Genomic DNA, 16,301 nt, shown 5'->3' with positions numbered 1-16,301 from the left:
ATTTTTAACAAAGGAATACATACAATTAATTACACTATCTTAACTTGCTAATTGTATTAGTTAAAAATTTATTCAATTAGTTGCTAAACCATCCCAATATTTATGGAATGAAATATCATATTAAAATTATATCAAATAAAAAATAGTTAAAGGGTCAAAATCACTTCCCTTTCCATTGATCATGTTTGACAAATTAAAATTTTGGTATCATTTGGATGGTGATTTTGAAAAATCAATTATACTTAAATCTCTTTTTTCAAAATCACTAAATTCTACCCTCACTGCAAACACCTAAAATCAACTTCAACATAGTTGAATTGGTTAAGATAAATATCATTCACCAAAATGTCAAAAAATTGAAATTTCCACATTTACATATCGAGATATAATTAAGGGTAGAAATCAAATAAATAAAGTTTCGATATAGCACGATTGAATATAATACTAGTTCTAATTCTAATTTATTTTAGAATATGTCATTTATCCTTTTTAAATTTAGGAATTCAAATCTTCAATTTTTTTTAAAAAAAAAACATTTTTAATACACTATAAAACAACATTATTGTGAGTCCAGAGTAAAAATAAATTTTCAAAAAGGGGCAAAAGTTTATATTCTAATTTATATATATATATATATATATATATAATATTTTAATTATAAAATTTAAGATAATAAAAAAGAAACTATTTAATATATAAACTCTTTAAATTTACCAAATAAGGAGACAGTTGCCCCCTTCGACTTCGACTCCACTCCTTAGTCCTTATCGATATTTTAACTATTCAATTATACAGTATGTCAAAAAAAAAAAAAACTATTCAATTATACATAATTTCGATTTTCGAAAAGCCATGGATATATTTTTGTTATGTTTCTCTCTTTTAAATAGAAAAAATTAAAAAACTATCGCCCGGGCCCCACCAGTACTGGACACGTCAGCGTGAAGCTAGAAAAGTCCGTGGAGGTTCCCGTGTCTATAAATAACTGGATTCATCCTCCCGTTTGAAAACTCACTCCAATTCCTCTGTTTATCTTCCCACACCAATTCAATTTCTCCTAACATTCTCCTCTTCTCATCTCCCCATTATCAATGGATTCACAAATTTCATTCATATTATATCTCCTAACAATCCAAATTTCAATATCAGGTAAATTTATTACACTTTCAGTTTTTTTTTTTTTCTTTCTGTTTAAAATCAAGATTTCTGTGTTCTGAGTTCTAATTTGAAACTTTGACATTACAGGAGTTTTATCGACGACTTTCAGCATAGTGAACAAATGCGAGTACACGGTTTGGCCGGGCATTCTCACCAACGCCGGAGTTCCTCCACTTCCGACCACCGGTTTCGTTCTCCAGTCCGGCGAGTCTAGAACCATCTCCGCCCCCGCCTCCTGGGGCGGCCGCTTCTGGGGCCGGACCCGCTGCTCCCAAGATTCCACCGGCAAATTCTCCTGCCTCACCGGCGACTGCGGCTCCAATCAAATTGAGTGCGCCGGAAACGGCGCCAAGCCGCCGGCAACTCTGGCCGAGTTCACACTCGACGGCGCCGGCGGGCTCGATTTCTTCGACGTCAGCTTGGTCGACGGTTACAACATCCCTATGCTGGTGGTCCCACAAGGCGGGAGCGGCGACAAATGCATGAGCACCGGCTGTCTGGTGGATTTGAACGGCGCGTGTCCGTCGGAGCTCAAGGTGACGAGCGTGGACGGGGGAGAGAGCGTGGCGTGCAAGAGCGCGTGCGAAGCGTTTAACCAGCCGCAGTACTGCTGCAGCGGCGAGTACGCGACGCCCAATACTTGCAAGCCATCCGCGTACTCGCAGGTGTTCAAGAGCGCGTGCCCACGCGCTTACAGCTACGCCTACGACGACGAAACCAGCACGTTTACATGTGCCGACGCCGACTATATCATTACCTTCTGCCCTACACCCAACACCAGGTAAATTGACACAAAACTCCCTCTCTGACTTCCATCATTTGGCATTTTCTTCATTTTAACGTTAGAGGGCATTTTCGTACATCAGAAGTTGACAAAAGCCAGGGAATATGAACGTTGAGGGGGAAGCATTGATGAATGAATTCTAGACAGGAATATTCTCATACGTCGATGCCACGTAGGATTAAGAGGATATTTTAGTAATTTACTAAAGCTAAGTATCCTGGAACGCGGCTGTTCAGCCGACATGTTGCCCGGTGGGATCGTGGGACGGCTCCGCCACCATCGGAAATCGGCGAGTCGGTTTAATTAATCGTCTCGGGGGAAGAAAGAATTTCACGTATTTTTTTTTTAATTTTTAGTTCAACGGCCTCGGTCGCGTAACACGAGGTGCTGTAGTCTAGGCTGGCACGATCTCCTAGCCTTGTCATTTAACAACGGTCAAAAATTCTGCATGACGGTCCACTCATAAGTCGACACGTGAACACTTAATTAAGTTACTGTTACATTTTCAGAGTGTCAGTTTTACTGACATGTTTTTGTTTTTTTGTGGGGTGCAGCCAGAAATCGACGGAAGACCACAACACGGGAGTCCATAACACAAACACGCCGGCGATCAACGGCGGCAACGGCAACGGCACCATGATTTACGAAGGGGCTTACTTTGATCAAAGCGACGCGTCCCGGCCAACGCTCCGCCGTGTGCTCGGCGTAGTCATTGCCGCCGTGGCTGTTCTTCAAGTTCGCCAACTCATTTGACCAACTCACTTTCTTCATAGTTAGTTGTAGTAGGCCCATTTTACCTTTTAGGCAGAGTTTTCGGCCCATTTTGCCTGGAGAGCGTTGCGTCACATGCGGGCCCCGCAGTATCAGTTTCATTCGTTAAAAGGCATGATGGGCCAAGTGGGTGGGCCGGGGCCCATAGTCATGGCCCAGATGATGTGGATGTGAGTCATGATTGAAAAAGCTCACCCGCACACGTTAATATGGCAAGCCAACCAATCCACCACCTTCTAATGGCGACCCTCACACACACACACAATTTTAACTATTTTTAGGAATTCTTTTCAAGGATTATGTTTCGTCAATTCTTTATATTAGTCGAGGCAAAAAACGTATGATAGTTGATGTATTCATATTGGGGGCAGAATTCAATATTATTCAATTTAATTATTATCTTATGATTAATTGTTTAGTTTATGTTTATGTCACATTCTAATAGTGCTGTAAAAACACAGGAAAAAAAAACACTGATGATCTCCAACGTCATATAACAGCTGCCAATGAATTGGATAATATAAAGAATAAAAAAGCATGATGTGTATGGTGGTGTTGGAAATTATATGGTTAAGTGGTAGTTTCTTCGTACAATTGTTGAATAACAAAAGCAAATTACTAATTAATTCATGCATAAAACTAAGGTCAAATAGAAATTAAATAATATGAACGGACATATTGTTTATCAATATATAAATTATAATCGTCCCTTTCATATTCCATGTATTTCACAGCCAGATTTTTTTTTTTTTTTTTAATACAACATGGGGTGGGGGTAGCCCGAAAATGTATTAAGTTGGCCAACTTGACCCAAAAAAGGAAATTAGAAACGTATCAGATAGCCAATGATATTGCGACTTAAAAGACAAATAATGCTGACTTAAAAGACAAAAGTACTTTTTGCTTAGCTGGCATTAATGTACGTTAAAAAGTTTTACTTGAATAAAGAGAGATAAAACCACCCCTAAAAAGACAACTTTGTTAGTGATATGTACCTTTGCAAAAGTGCTTCCATTTCCCCACCAAGTGCAGGGAATGAGTTGCCTAAGAAGTCTTGAAGCCCTGCTAGAATGTTGAAAAGGAAAGGCTAAAAATTCAAAATAGAAGCCATTAGAGAACGAGTGATGTAAATCAAAACAGAACAAAGAAGCAGAAGAATGTCAAGAGTAATGGAAAAGGATGATGTGAAAGTTCTAAGAATATAGTATCAATAATATGTTGGCTCTTATCTGGATTGCAAATACCATTGGGGATTTCACTCAACGCTACCTCTATGCCATTCATACACATTTAGCTAAAATGTAAAGACCCTAATGCTAAAATTCTGTGATATGTATGGAATGGAATACACAGCTACATGTACCAAAGCCGCCTTCTTTTTTCTTTTTGCAATGGCCTTTCTATGAAAACACCATGGGATGAAAAGGAACAAAAAGAAAAGAAAATATATGAGAACCCAAAAAAAGGGAAAAAAAAAAAAAGAAAAAAGAAAAAGATGCCCCTAAACTTTCCCCTCCACAACTAATCTCGTGAATCATATAACAGCACAAGTTACCCAGCTTTATTTAGTCATAAATTAAACCCACCCCCACACTAAGGCTAATGGGTTCAGCATCCTTGTATGAATCATTTTCTGGCAGTGATTATCAGTATACTTCTGTGGATTCACGAAATGGTCCGAAGTGGAGAACGAGATCATGAGAGGGAGGATTACTGTTTCCATGGAGGCTGCTGATGTTTATAGCTTAGTAGATACCCTTCCCACCCACCATCGGGGCAATCTGGTTCTTTCCTTTTTGTACCAACTCCAGAACTTGAGGGTTGCACATTAGCTCTCAACTGCTCTTCCATGGATCGGAGATGACCTGGGAAAAGAAGCTGCTTTAAACCCCCAGAATCACCTAATCCAGAATTTAAATCAAATTTAGGACGTGAATGAGCAGCGCCATTAGGAGTCAGCTGTGCATCTGGCATGCCCATGATAAATGGTGGGTGAGCGTAAGAGGAAGGCGGAACAGCTGACATAGGGCCCATAATTTGAGGCATAACAGCAGCTCCTCTTGAATCAACCATGTAAGGAATAGAACCACTAGGTTCATACATGGTTGAGAACGAAATGGTAGGCCCTGGTGTCAGTCCATTGTAACCAATAAAGGGAGTCTGGTGGTAAGAGACCGCAGAATTCATCCCTAATATATCTCCTGTTCTCGCCAAAGTAGCACCCATCCCAGCAGGCTCAACAATTCTGCCATTTGGCAAGGATGAAGCATGAAGAGCAAAATCTTTTCTACTAACTTCCACCCTTGTACCCATGATGGAAATAACAGATGCATCTGTACTAGGCCCTCCATAAGCACTTGCGTTTTGACAGTACTTACCAGGACCTTGATCTGAAGCATCACCTTGAACATATGGCCTATTGTTCAAATCAATATTCCTCACCAAAGGTTGCATTGATGACGAAGAGCAGGCCGGAGAAGCACTGTAGCTATTCTGATTGTTAAAGGGTCCCTCCATTCTCAAATCTGATGCTGGAGCATCCACATCGTCACCAGCGCAGTTGAGGTCTAGCTTTAGCCCCCCAGATCTTCTTTGTCCACTTTCAACTAAAAACTCTCCCGATGGAGGGAAAGATGATCCCAGGTTTTGTTTCCTGGTCTCGTCTCCAGTCTCAGCCACATTCAGATCAATGTCAAGAAAGTCCTGCCTCTGCTTCGAACTATCAGAATTTCCACCACTAGAAAGAGTCCTATCACTATCAGGAACTTTACGTGGGGAAGCAGGGCGGAAAGCACTGGTGGCTGCAGAGCCTCTCCATCCAAGGGTCCCTTCAAACTGCAAAGGTGTTAGAGGCAATCCAGAAGAAGCAGCTGGTCTAGACACAGAGATAACAGATACCGGTAAAGACACTGGAGTTGCTAACTGCTCTGTATCATCATTAAATACTTCTTGATTTAGATCAAATTCACAAAATCCTTTTTCTGTACTTGTTTCTGCCCCTCGAGCTGCTTCAGTGACCAGGGACGATTCCATTTCGTTTACATTTTCTGGTTGAGTATCCAAATTATCTGGATGAGTTAAGCATGTCTCCGCATCAGAATATGATTCAGCAACATGACTTTTTGCAGATTGAATCTCCCTTCCATGGAGATCAGTTGGCAGGTCCTGTTTTTCCACCATGGTATCTGGTTTACCCAGCGGCCTGATTCCACCATCAGACACTTTATCAGAAGAAGAGCTGCAGGATGGCTCTCTATATTCCACCACTTCTCTTTCTACTTCTTGAGCTACTTGCCGAGCAACCTCCAGCGCATCAACTATCCCATACTCAAGTTCCATATCTGACCTCTTATCAATTATGTTTGAAGTTTTGGAATTTAGTTTTGGTTTCGAGAATTCCGAATCAGTCATTAGACTGTCATCTTCCTTTCTCCGACGCTGTCTGTCTCCATTAACTTGTCCAAAGTCTTCCATCCTCGAAAAAGAAGCCCCACAATCCTCAAGTTTTCCTAGTAGACTCCCATTCATTGACAAATCCCGGAGAGCATTTCGATAGCGCTCACCCTCTGAACCTGCAGTTTTAAACCCTGGTGTACTAGAGTAGTTTATTTTTTTATCAGATATCCCACTGGTCGAATCTAGTGTGGAAACTCTCTCACTATCAAGACTAGAACTACGTCGACAGACACCAGCATTACCAGCATTGTCAAGACCATCATTATCTTGTTGAGCTGGAGCTTCTTTAGCAGACTCTTCACCGTTGGCAGCATCAAATCCTTCTAAACCAGTTCCAGAATCCTGCATGGGAGAGTGTGAAGAGATATCTGATTTCTCTGTCACACATGACCTACCAGAAGAGCCATCAATCTTATGCACCTGGTTTTCAACCTCTGGCAACTCATTCAACTTCTTCGAACCATCTAACTGTTCAGTATCACTGCCTTCCCTTGCAACTGGAAGGCTACAGGCCACACTAGCTGAGGTTCCTCCTCCAACAGAACACAGAGGTGTTTCTTCCTTCTTCGAGACATCCTCAGTTGGAACTAACATAACAGCAGAGTTTGATGCCAAATCTGGAGATCTATCTTTCACAACTGAATTTCCTGAAATCAACTGAGAGTCGAGCTCATTTCTTGGAGACTGAACCTTTGAATCTTCATTCTTATCTGGGTGAAGAGCATCAGGGCTTCCTGAAAATATTTTCTCTCTGACAGGTTCTGGTACTTGTTTTCCATCACTGGCTAATTCTCTTGAAACAGATCCACCTGAAGCAGATGACCTTCCTCCCCCATGAGCAATACTTGAATTCTCTTCATCAAAATGTATACCAACATTTTCTGTGTCACGAAGCAAAGCTTTATCATTTATCTCCTGCATCCATCTGTCAAGGAGTGCGCTTAATTCCTTCCCAAACCTAGATTTGCAATGGTCAGTATTTTCATAAAGACCTTTAACAGTAAACAAAATCCCAGAAGAAATGGACTTTTCTGCAGTTATATGAAGTTTCTTAAGTGCTTGCAACAAAACAATGATTGACTCTTCCACGGTGCTATCATTTGTATCATTACTAAACTCTTGAGCATCCTTTAGCCATCTTTGAATAAAGTTCAGTCCATCTAATTGGATAAAAAGATCAAGACAATCTTTATTCTCCGTAGCAGCAATAGCACCTGCAACAGCAGCCCAGTGCCTGGTTGCATCGCTAACATTCTTCACAAAACAATCCTTCTCCTTCTGCATAACATTGATCAATTCCTCAACTCTACATGGGGCTGTAAGCCCATTTTTTATTTCAGTCAAGGTAAAGAAGTCCTCAAGTGTCATCATGCTTCATATACCATCATTGAGAGCATCAGATGATAGAACCTTTTCATCCATCTAGCAGACTACCAGGCCAAGATTATGAAACAACACTGCAAATGAGAAAATATACTTGTTAATCAACAGACTCCTAAAACTAGGGAAAGTATGCATGCAGAGATAAACTGAGGTTATTGCATATTTGTTATCAAATGAGTTACAAGGTGATGGTTCAAACTAACAAGCACATTACATTATCAGCGAAAAACTGTTCTATGTAAACTATATGGGAAAAATGTTTGAAAATATTGGGGTTCAAAAATCAAATTAATCTTCAAACAGGCACAGCAGATATACCTGAACTATTGTTCTATACAAAATAATGCAGTTTCTCGATTATAGAAGGCCTGAAATGAAACATTGATTACGACACAAGCATCCAACTCAACAAATTGGTCAAAAATCTGTCTTATAGTACACTCAAAATAAATTATATGGAAAAAAGTATCAGAAGTCACGTCCAGCCAACATAAGAAAACTTAAGACGACCATGGTAAATATAATCATGTTATTCTGTAAGTTCAGATAAGACTTGACATAATACGGGAATACATAACGAAACTGAATATCAATAACCCAAAAATATTAATCAAAGCGAAAGAAAATACTAGCATCTTAATCCTATTAATAGTAACTATATTAGTAAGTTATAATTTAAACATTAAAATATTATACTATCATTAATTGTTCTTGCACCAAAACTGTCTGGTTGATGACCTTCAAGTTCAAGGGTATTCAATATAGATAACAAGTATGGTATTATCGATAAAACCAAAAAATGACTTTCTCAGTTTACTATACCAACAAGCAATGATCTTATTGATTGCAACCAACGAAAGATGTACCTAAAACAACAAAAGAAAGACGATATTCCATATCACCCTGAAAGCACATTAGTTTATAGATATAGATATAAGAGTAACGGTCAATAAACCTATTTGACTGTAGACAGAATTATCAACCCATTCACCAAAATAATGGGTGATCACGAGCAAGACCTTCATCAATGCTCAACTTTCTAAAAGGCAAAATCAAACACGATTTGCCAATGAATAATGATGAAAAAGAAAATCAGATTTGGAAAACAAACTACTACGTTTATAGAGGGTTCCACTAGGATAACCTACGAAACTTAAAGCAGTACCAAGTGCTACAACCAAAATCAGGGACTACTTTGAAAGACCAGTTGAGGAGGGAAAGTTATAACTATCACCCCAGAAAGGATAGTTTTAGTTACTGAAATTTCAAAAGCACCCTGCTACCTATAAAACGTGATAACTAAGACAATAATAATTCTAAATAAAATCCAGAGTCGAGTAAGCAGTTCTTCCGTCTACTCTAAAAAAAGCCAAACGAGATTTGGAAACTCGCACCTATGGACGTACCCCAGTATAAGATGATAGGTTAGAGCAGAGAAAATGGAAATTATCAAACGAGGTCACCCTGCTTTGCGGTCTTTAAACAAAGAACGGCGTGGATGAAAATGAAATGCAAATTTCAATAGGTGATTTGTGTAAATTAATGCGCAGATACGGATTCCGGAATAAAACTAAAAACCCAATTAAGAATGAGTAAATAAAATGCAAGGATGCAGAAGTATTGAGTGTCTTGCCTTGCCAACAGAACTTGAAACCCTAGGTTGAGACTCGGCGAGAAATAGGAGCTCCACAAACTCCCTCTGCTCCGAATTTCTCTCTCCTCCGGGTGATGAATGAGGATTTTCTCTCTCTAGAACTTAAGCTTTCTTTCTCTTTTCCGTTTTCACAAAACCCTCGTTTTGTCGTCTGTGAAACCTTCCCCCACATCGAGCGAGAGAGAGAAGAAACGAAAACGTTGCTTTTCTCTCTCTCTCTCTGGCTCCAATCGTGATTTCTATGTTTTTCTTTTCTTTTTTTTCTTTTTTTTTTATTATTTTGATCTTTGTAAGCGATGGGATGACGGCACGAGGGACGCGTGCGACACACAACTTACGGTTCCAACCGGGATGTGATATATATGAACCGGACATGTTCGGCTCGGACCGAAGAAATCCAGAAGCTGTCACTTTCTGGCAAACGGAATGCCTTTTTGTAGGCTCTTTTAATTATTAATTTGAAAGAAAATAATTGCAGTGTAAAAGGATTTGGACTTTGAACCAATTGTCTATATGCTTTTACCTTTTTTTTAAGAAAATGTACCATAGTTTGCCAAAAGAGTCATATTTTTCTAATGAGTGATATGTATTAGGAGACCATAATTCATGGGCAGATTATAAAATAAGTAATCTTAATTTAAATTTTGATTATTAATCATACTTATGTCAGTTATTTAGTTGTGAGTCACTTGATGACACTAAACTATAACCCTAACTAACTACTTTCAAACATGTTTGGTATGTGACGAATAATTTTGATGTATTTAAAATGTGAAGATTGGTTTAAGTCTTACGAGTAATAGTATGATCCATCAATTCAAGCATGAGTTAGTGGTTAAGCTAATCATCAATCATCTCTATGTTGAATAAATTAGAGTAATTTGATTAGCACTTGTAAAATAAATTAGCACAAAAAGAAAATAAACGACCTCTAAGCGAAAGTTCTCTCACGTATCTTAAGTTAGAATAAATCATTTAAATTTTAAGCAAAATATCATATATATGCATCAATACAAATATTAATTAACTATTTATGACATTTGGCATTCTCCGTTAATTTATGCTATTCTAATGTTATGATTTGTTATCGAAATGTTTAACAATACTTGTCAAATTATGAGGACAAGCAACTTCATTTATTGACTAAAACTAGCACAAAAATCATTTAAAGAAATTGAACTTAATGAATCGGCCAACAAAAGAACCAGCAAAATGACGTGCCAAATCACACGAAATGGAAAAAAAAAAAAAGAAATTATACCAAATGAAATAAAATAAATATGTATTTATAAAATTTTCATGAACTTTTGTTTTTTTAGAAAATGTCACAAAAGTAATTGGTCTATGTATAAGTTTGTAATTTATGTCATTTTTGTAAAATTTTATACTTAATGCTATATATATAAATACATATTCATTTTTGTGCTAATTTTGTAATTCCCTCCTATAAAACAAACTTCAATAATAGAGAATTATTCAGTAGACAAATACATTTTAATACAAGATTAAAGCATTTTTCAAAATTTAGATTTTCTTTTTAATAATTTACCTGTCGTAAAATTTATGGTAAAACATTAAACACATGAATATGTCATTCAATTTGATCATTAATATTTTTAAATTTTAAATTTTACTCCTAGTATATTAAAAAATATCAATTAAACCCTTCCTTGTTTATGCAAAAATTTATTAGGGAAAAAAGCCAAATTAATATTTTACTATTACATTTAAACACATGAATATGTCATTCAAATAATTTGAAGAAAATGAATTTAGTTGATCATTACGTTAATAAAAAAAAATTAGTGGCAAATTATAAACTTAACAAATCTCTTCTACAAATGACCCAATTGAATATATTTTAAACATTTAGAGCAAATTGAAAATCTTAAAAGTAAATATCTTATTAAAAATTATCCAAAAACTAAAAACTAATGTGTATAATCTCGAACAGAGAGAGATAAACTCTAGTGTCTATTTATTTATGAATGCAGTAATATTAAAAAAGAAAACACCAAAGAGTTGCAAAATAAGTTTTTGTTTCGGACGAACTAAACTGATTATTTGTTTTTTTTTATGCAGTAAAAAAATACCATAAACAAAAATATAATCACCCCACAAGTTTATTGTATTTCGTTCTTACAAACAACAAAACGAGAAAAAAAAAAAAGGAAAAGTAAGAAGATAATGGCCCCCCTAATCTACTCACTAGCCATTAAATTATTTAAATTCTCTTAATTTTTCCACTTTTTTGCCTGCGCCCACACAACTGGAGATGTCAAACTTAGAAGTTATAATCTTCGAATTAGACCAAATAAATAGAAACACCGGGCAGTAAAGTAATTAGTACCACCAAGATCAAGCCAGCAATTTCTAACCAACTTGGAGCCCAACCCTTCAGTTAAGAAATTACATCAAGAAAATTTATTATTAAAGCAAACATTAATACACTACAACCAAGATACCAATCCATATATTAACATTTGAAGTACAAAATATGTTCACGACCACTACTCACAGATTAGATAACATAAGCACGCCATTAATCACCTCACAATACTAGTTAATTACAGATAGATTCATGTATACATATCTAAATATCTTCTTTTTGTTGGTTAAGAGTTGATGAGATGTTTGGCAGCTTCATTTTTATTGACAGAAAAAAGTGTGTTTTATTAGAGGTCGATGAGGGTAGGGGCAGACCTTGGGGGGTTGGAGAGCATGTGGACGACCTCCCTCATGGTTGGCCTTGCGGAGCTGTCTTCCTCCACGCACATCATCGCTATTTTGAAGAGGTGGATCACGCATTGGAGAGGGTATTCGGTGAGCCGCGAGTCCACCACGGCTAATACTGAGGCTGCATCCGACGGCTGAGACAGCTCCGATGTGGTTTTCAGGACCCACCTCACTATGTCCACGCCTTCTCCGAAATCGCCCACTGGCTTCCTCCCGGCTATCAGCTCCAGCAGTACTACACCAAAGCTGTACACGTCGCTTTTCTCGTCCACTTTCAGTGTGTAGGCGTATTCTGTTGTCCGGTTTGGGTTGGCACCAAAAACACAAGATAATCAATTCAAATAAACCATCTGAGATTTTGATCTCAATCATGCACCAAAATTAAATATGAAGACAACAAAAATCCATTGCCCATAATTAGTAGATTTCCATTTCGGAAATTAAATGTATGGAACTTCTTTTCCATTTCTCGAGGGAAATGGAAACCAAATCTTAGTCAAATTTGAAAGATAAAACAGCAAATATTAATAACATATATATATATATCGAACTTATCTATTTCCTACCCTACAGCTATTGAATTAATAAAATATATTGTTAATAGGTAAATTGTAATGGGTGACAAATAATTTTAATTGCAATTAGGACAAAATGAAGATGGTGCAAATATTACAATCTTGCAAGACAAGAAAAAAAAAACTCATATTTACAAATATTTTTAATAGACAAAAAATAAAATTTCCGGATTTGTAAGTATAGCAAAAAAAAAAGTCGAGCCAATCAAAAATTTCTGTTTGCTAGAAGAAATCTTAATCATTTATAAGATATCTAGAATAGTTTATATAAAATAGTTTAAATGAATTCTAATACCTAGAAACAGAATCAATAGATCAAACCCATCTGAGTTTAGGGACTTTCTAGAAAGTAACCCGCATGTATATGGGCTGCCGGAAGTCGTTCGGCCCACAGATCCCGAATCAAATGAAAGTGTTGTCAGATTTTGTTTGTTTGTTCTCACTGTACAAGCACCTAATCACTAATTTTGTGGTCAGTTGAATTCCAACTTAATTATTCAAATTATTTTAATCAACAAGTTAATCACGTTTATTAGTGAAAATGAATAAGTTAATCCCATTAATACTCTACAATCTAATAACAATAAACTAGGGCACAACACAACAACTTACGTACTCCTAAATTGTATCGGTCATGTAATTAAGAAACAGAACTTATTATAGAAATTACTTATGATGATGAAGAATCAGATGAGAGAACAAACCTGGAGCGATGTAGCCGTAGGAGCCGGCAATGGAGGACATGCACTCGGACGCGCCGCCGTTCTGCAAGAATTTGGCGAGCCCAAAGTCCGACACATGCGCCTCAAAGAACTTATCCAGCAGTATATTATTGGACTTCACGTCTCTGTGAATGATCAGCGGCGTACAATCATGGTGCAAGTAACAGAGCCCTTTGGCGGCTTCCATCGCGATCTTGTACCGCAAGTCCCAGTGCAGATGTGCGCCTTTCGCTCCATGCAGCCTCTGGTCCAAGCTCCCATTGGGCATGTACTCGTACAGCAGCAGATTCGTGTCTCTGTTCGACACGTAGCCCAAAAGCCTGACGATATTCCGGTGCTTGATTCGCCCTAGTGTCTGGATTTCGGCGGAGAAACCGTGGTCGTTCCGGCCGCTTCCCAACAGCAGTTTGATCGCGACGATGGAACCGTCCGGCATAGATCCACGGTACACCACGCCGGCGCCGCCTTTGCCGATGATGTTTTCCTCCTTTAAGCACTCGAGGACGTCTTCCGCTTTGAAGTTCAGGCGTTGAAACGCCGTGAGCTTCCAAGCCTTTGATTTCTGAATCCTCTTTCGCTTCCGGAGGTAAACAGCGGCGAGTATGCATAACAGGACAGTAAATATCGCAACGACTGGAATGATCAGCTTAAAGGATCTGAAATTGCTGTGTAGAGATGCACAAGGCCCGTGGTTGGGGAAGCAGAGGTTAGGGTTTCCGGCGAATGCGCTGACGTTGAATACCGAAAACTGGCCGCCGGTGGGAATTCTACCGAAGAAGTTGTTGTGTGACAAATCTAGAGTCGTGAGACTCATCATCGACCGAATCTCGTTCGGAATTTGGCCCGTCAGTCGATTTCCCGAAAAATTCAGGACGCTCAAGATTTTCAGTTTCGAAATTCCCTTGGGGATTTGGCCTACGAGGAAATTTACACTGAGATCAATTGACGTTAAAGACGTGCAGTGAACGACCGAATGCGGAATTTCGCCGCTTATGTTGTTATTGCTCATATTGATCTTCAGCAACTTATTAAATTCAAATATTCCCAAAGGCAACTCTCCGGTGAAGTGGTTATGATCCAGAGAAAGAACCTGCAAGTTTTTTAAATTCTTAATAGCCGCCGGAATTTCCCCGGTGATGTGGTTGTAACTAAGCTGTAGACTTCCAAGAGACTCTCCTGACATTTGATATGGAAGGGCGCCGGAGAAGTAATTATAACTGACATCGAGTAGCTCCAACACGGGAAAATTGAAGAATCCAGCCGGAACCGTTCCATTGAAGAAATTTCCCGCAATTCTTATTTTCGTGAGCGATGCACAGTGTCCTAGTTCCTCAGGGATGGGCCCGAAGAAGTAATTATCCAACAGAATCAAAATCTTCAAACTACCTTTGCATAAATCCGGAGGAATGAGTCCAGTGAGGTGGTTGGTGGCCACGTCGAGCAGAAACAGTTTTCCGTTGCGCCCGAGATTCTCGGGGAGTTCGAGCGTGAAATTGTTGCTCCACAACTGAAGCACTTCGAGATGCGGAAAATCACCGACGAAAGAAGGAATTGGACCGTGAAGTTTGTTGCTGAACAAATTGATCAGCGTAATGTTCTGCAGTGCCGCGAAACTCGCCGGTATCTCTCCGGTGAGTTCGTTCAGCGAGAGGTCCAGCGATTTGAGACTAACCAAACCAGAAAGTTCCGAGGGAATCCGACCAGTAAGATTATTTATTTGTAGAAACAAAGTATGCAGGTGCCTCAAATTCCCCAAACTCGGAGGAATTTCACCTGAGAGATTACAGTATCCTAAATCGAGAAGCTCAAGGGAACTCAACGATCCAAACTCGGACGGAATTCCGCCGTCGTAATGGTTAAAATACCCGGCGTAAAGATATCTCAGATTCTTCAACCGCGCCAAACTCGCCGGAATCCTTCCGCTAAGCCCATTTCCCCGAACGCTCAAGAACTCCAACGTCTGCATCTCAGAGTAAACCTCCGGAATCTGACCGGTGAAGTAGCATCCGCCGAGGTCAAGATACTTAAGCTTCTTCAGCTTCACGAACTCCTCCGGAAGCGGCCCGCTAAACTCGTTGTTATAAATATCGAAGACCTCGAGTTCCGTCATTCCGAGCATGATTTCCGCCGGTAAATTGTCACGGAAGGCGTTGTTGGAGAGGTTAAGAGTCCTAAGGGACGTGAGTTTCGCCATTTCCAGAGGAAGCTCTCCAGTGAGATTATTATTCACCAATGTTAGGTTCACAAGTTTGTCCAGCATTCCAATCGCCAGCGAAATCCGGCCAAATAGACGAAAATTCGAGACGTTAAGCGAAACAACTCTGTAATCGACGTCGCATGAGACACCGGAGAAAGCGCAATGTCCAGAAGGCGATGACGACGGCTCCCAATCGTGAAGCCCCGACATCCCCGGTCCAATCAAGGCGCTCTTCATCTGCAAGAGCGCTTCCATATCACGATTGGCGAAGCAAAAACAGGCAGAGAAAAGTAAAACGAAGATAATGTGGAGTAAAACAACAGGATTAAGCGGTTTTTTCTTCATCGTCTCAGCGCTTCGTCTTCTTCCTTGGAATCGGAACACCAGTGAAGATGATGAATAAGAGAATATGAAGTTGGCGTTTGCGTTCGCGTTACTTGTATGCCAATGGCAATGGCATCAAAGCCAGCAACAATTCAGAGCTCCAATAGGCGATGGCGGTAAAGATTAAAAAACTGACGAAGAAAATACAAATCTGAAACATCCAATTCGAAAGCGAGGCTGCGAGTATGGAATCCGCTGAGGCCGTCTTATCCTAAGCTCTACGACTGCGCTACCTCCGGCCATTTTTGGGCCCCACGCATCATGTACGAGGGATTAGATTAGACGCCGACCGACGGATTGATGGTACTGGTCTTCTGTCTGGACCGTAATACCTAACGGCGTCGTTTGAAATGGAAGTAGGAAGTGATCTGAAACGTGTGGTTGACGGCGTGTGATGAGTAGGGAAGTGGGACCCACCCCGGTTCTGGTAAGTCATCTCGCGCGTCGTGTCGTATCGTTCTTGGTCCGACGTGGACATGGA

At 39.3% G+C, this 16,301-nt stretch overlaps 3 protein-coding genes across 5 annotated transcripts; 1 reads left to right on the top strand and 2 right to left on the bottom strand.

Annotated features, from left to right (window-relative positions):
• The first annotated feature begins 990 nt into the window (after positions 1-990).
• On the top strand, positions 991-3,117 carry LOC148207975 (thaumatin-like protein 1). 3 transcript variants are annotated; one of them, XM_088119496.1, is made up of 3 exons: positions 991-1,149; positions 1,246-1,939; positions 2,497-3,117. In XM_088119496.1, the coding sequence occupies exons 1-3, from the start codon at positions 1,092-1,094 to the stop codon at positions 2,693-2,695; spliced, it is 951 nt and encodes a 316-aa protein (XP_087975622.1). In that variant the 5' UTR covers positions 991-1,091; the 3' UTR covers positions 2,696-3,117. The 3 variants fall into 3 exon arrangements, with proteins under 3 accessions (XP_087975622.1, XP_087975623.1, XP_087975624.1); XM_088119497.1 differs by having other exon boundaries at positions 2,025-2,640; XM_088119498.1 differs by lacking the exon at positions 2,497-3,117 and having other exon boundaries at positions 1,246-1,943.
• Positions 3,118-3,915: 798 nt separating this feature from the next.
• Positions 3,916-9,459, bottom strand: LOC111006388 (Transcription elongation factor (TFIIS) family protein). The gene is made up of 2 exons (XM_022278315.2): positions 9,186-9,459; positions 3,916-7,626 (listed from the first exon to the last, which is right to left on the bottom strand). Exon 2 carries the CDS (start codon positions 7,538-7,540, stop codon positions 4,424-4,426), a length of 3,117 nt encoding a protein of 1,038 aa, XP_022134007.1. The 5' UTR covers positions 7,541-7,626; positions 9,186-9,459; the 3' UTR covers positions 3,916-4,423.
• A 2,198-nt stretch (positions 9,460-11,657) lies between these two features.
• CLV1 (Leucine-rich receptor-like protein kinase family protein) lies at positions 11,658-15,967 on the bottom strand. Its single transcript, XM_022282710.2, has 2 exons — positions 13,222-15,967; positions 11,658-12,234 (listed from the first exon to the last, which is right to left on the bottom strand). The coding sequence occupies exons 1-2, from the start codon at positions 15,779-15,781 to the stop codon at positions 11,882-11,884; spliced, it is 2,913 nt and encodes a 970-aa protein (XP_022138402.1). The 5' UTR covers positions 15,782-15,967; the 3' UTR covers positions 11,658-11,881.
• Positions 15,968-16,301: the final 334 nt, after the last annotated feature.

The sequence above is a fragment of the Momordica charantia genome (assembly GCF_013281855.1).
Source record: "Momordica charantia cultivar OHB3-1 chromosome 11 unlocalized genomic scaffold, Mcharantia_2.0 BLBB01000011.1, whole genome shotgun sequence".
NCBI lineage: Eukaryota > Viridiplantae > Streptophyta > Magnoliopsida > Cucurbitales > Cucurbitaceae > Momordica > Momordica charantia.
Note: the sequence above shows the minus strand (reverse complement) of the source record. Positions and strands in the feature narration are given on the sequence as shown.

Bases quoted from the DNA above. Each gene is read 5' to 3' on its own strand.
- LOC148207975 (XM_088119496.1), top strand. From the start codon at position 1,092: ATGGATTCACAAATTTCATTCATATTATATCTCCTAACAATCCAAATT. The intron at 1,150-1,245 runs GTAAATTTATTA...TTGACATTACAG, and splicing joins AATCCAAATTTCAATATCAG to GAGTTTTATCGACGACTTTC. The intron at 1,940-2,496 runs GTAAATTGACAC...TGTGGGGTGCAG, and splicing joins TGCCCTACACCCAACACCAG to CCAGAAATCGACGGAAGACC.
- LOC111006388 (XM_022278315.2), bottom strand. From the start codon at position 7,540: ATGATGACACTTGAGGACTTCTTTACCTTGACTGAAATAAAAAATGGG.
- CLV1 (XM_022282710.2), bottom strand. From the start codon at position 15,781: ATGAAGAAAAAACCGCTTAATCCTGTTGTTTTACTCCACATTATCTTC. The intron at 12,235-13,221 runs GTTTGTTCTCTC...ACCGGACAACAG, and splicing joins CTACGGCTACATCGCTCCAG to AATACGCCTACACACTGAAA.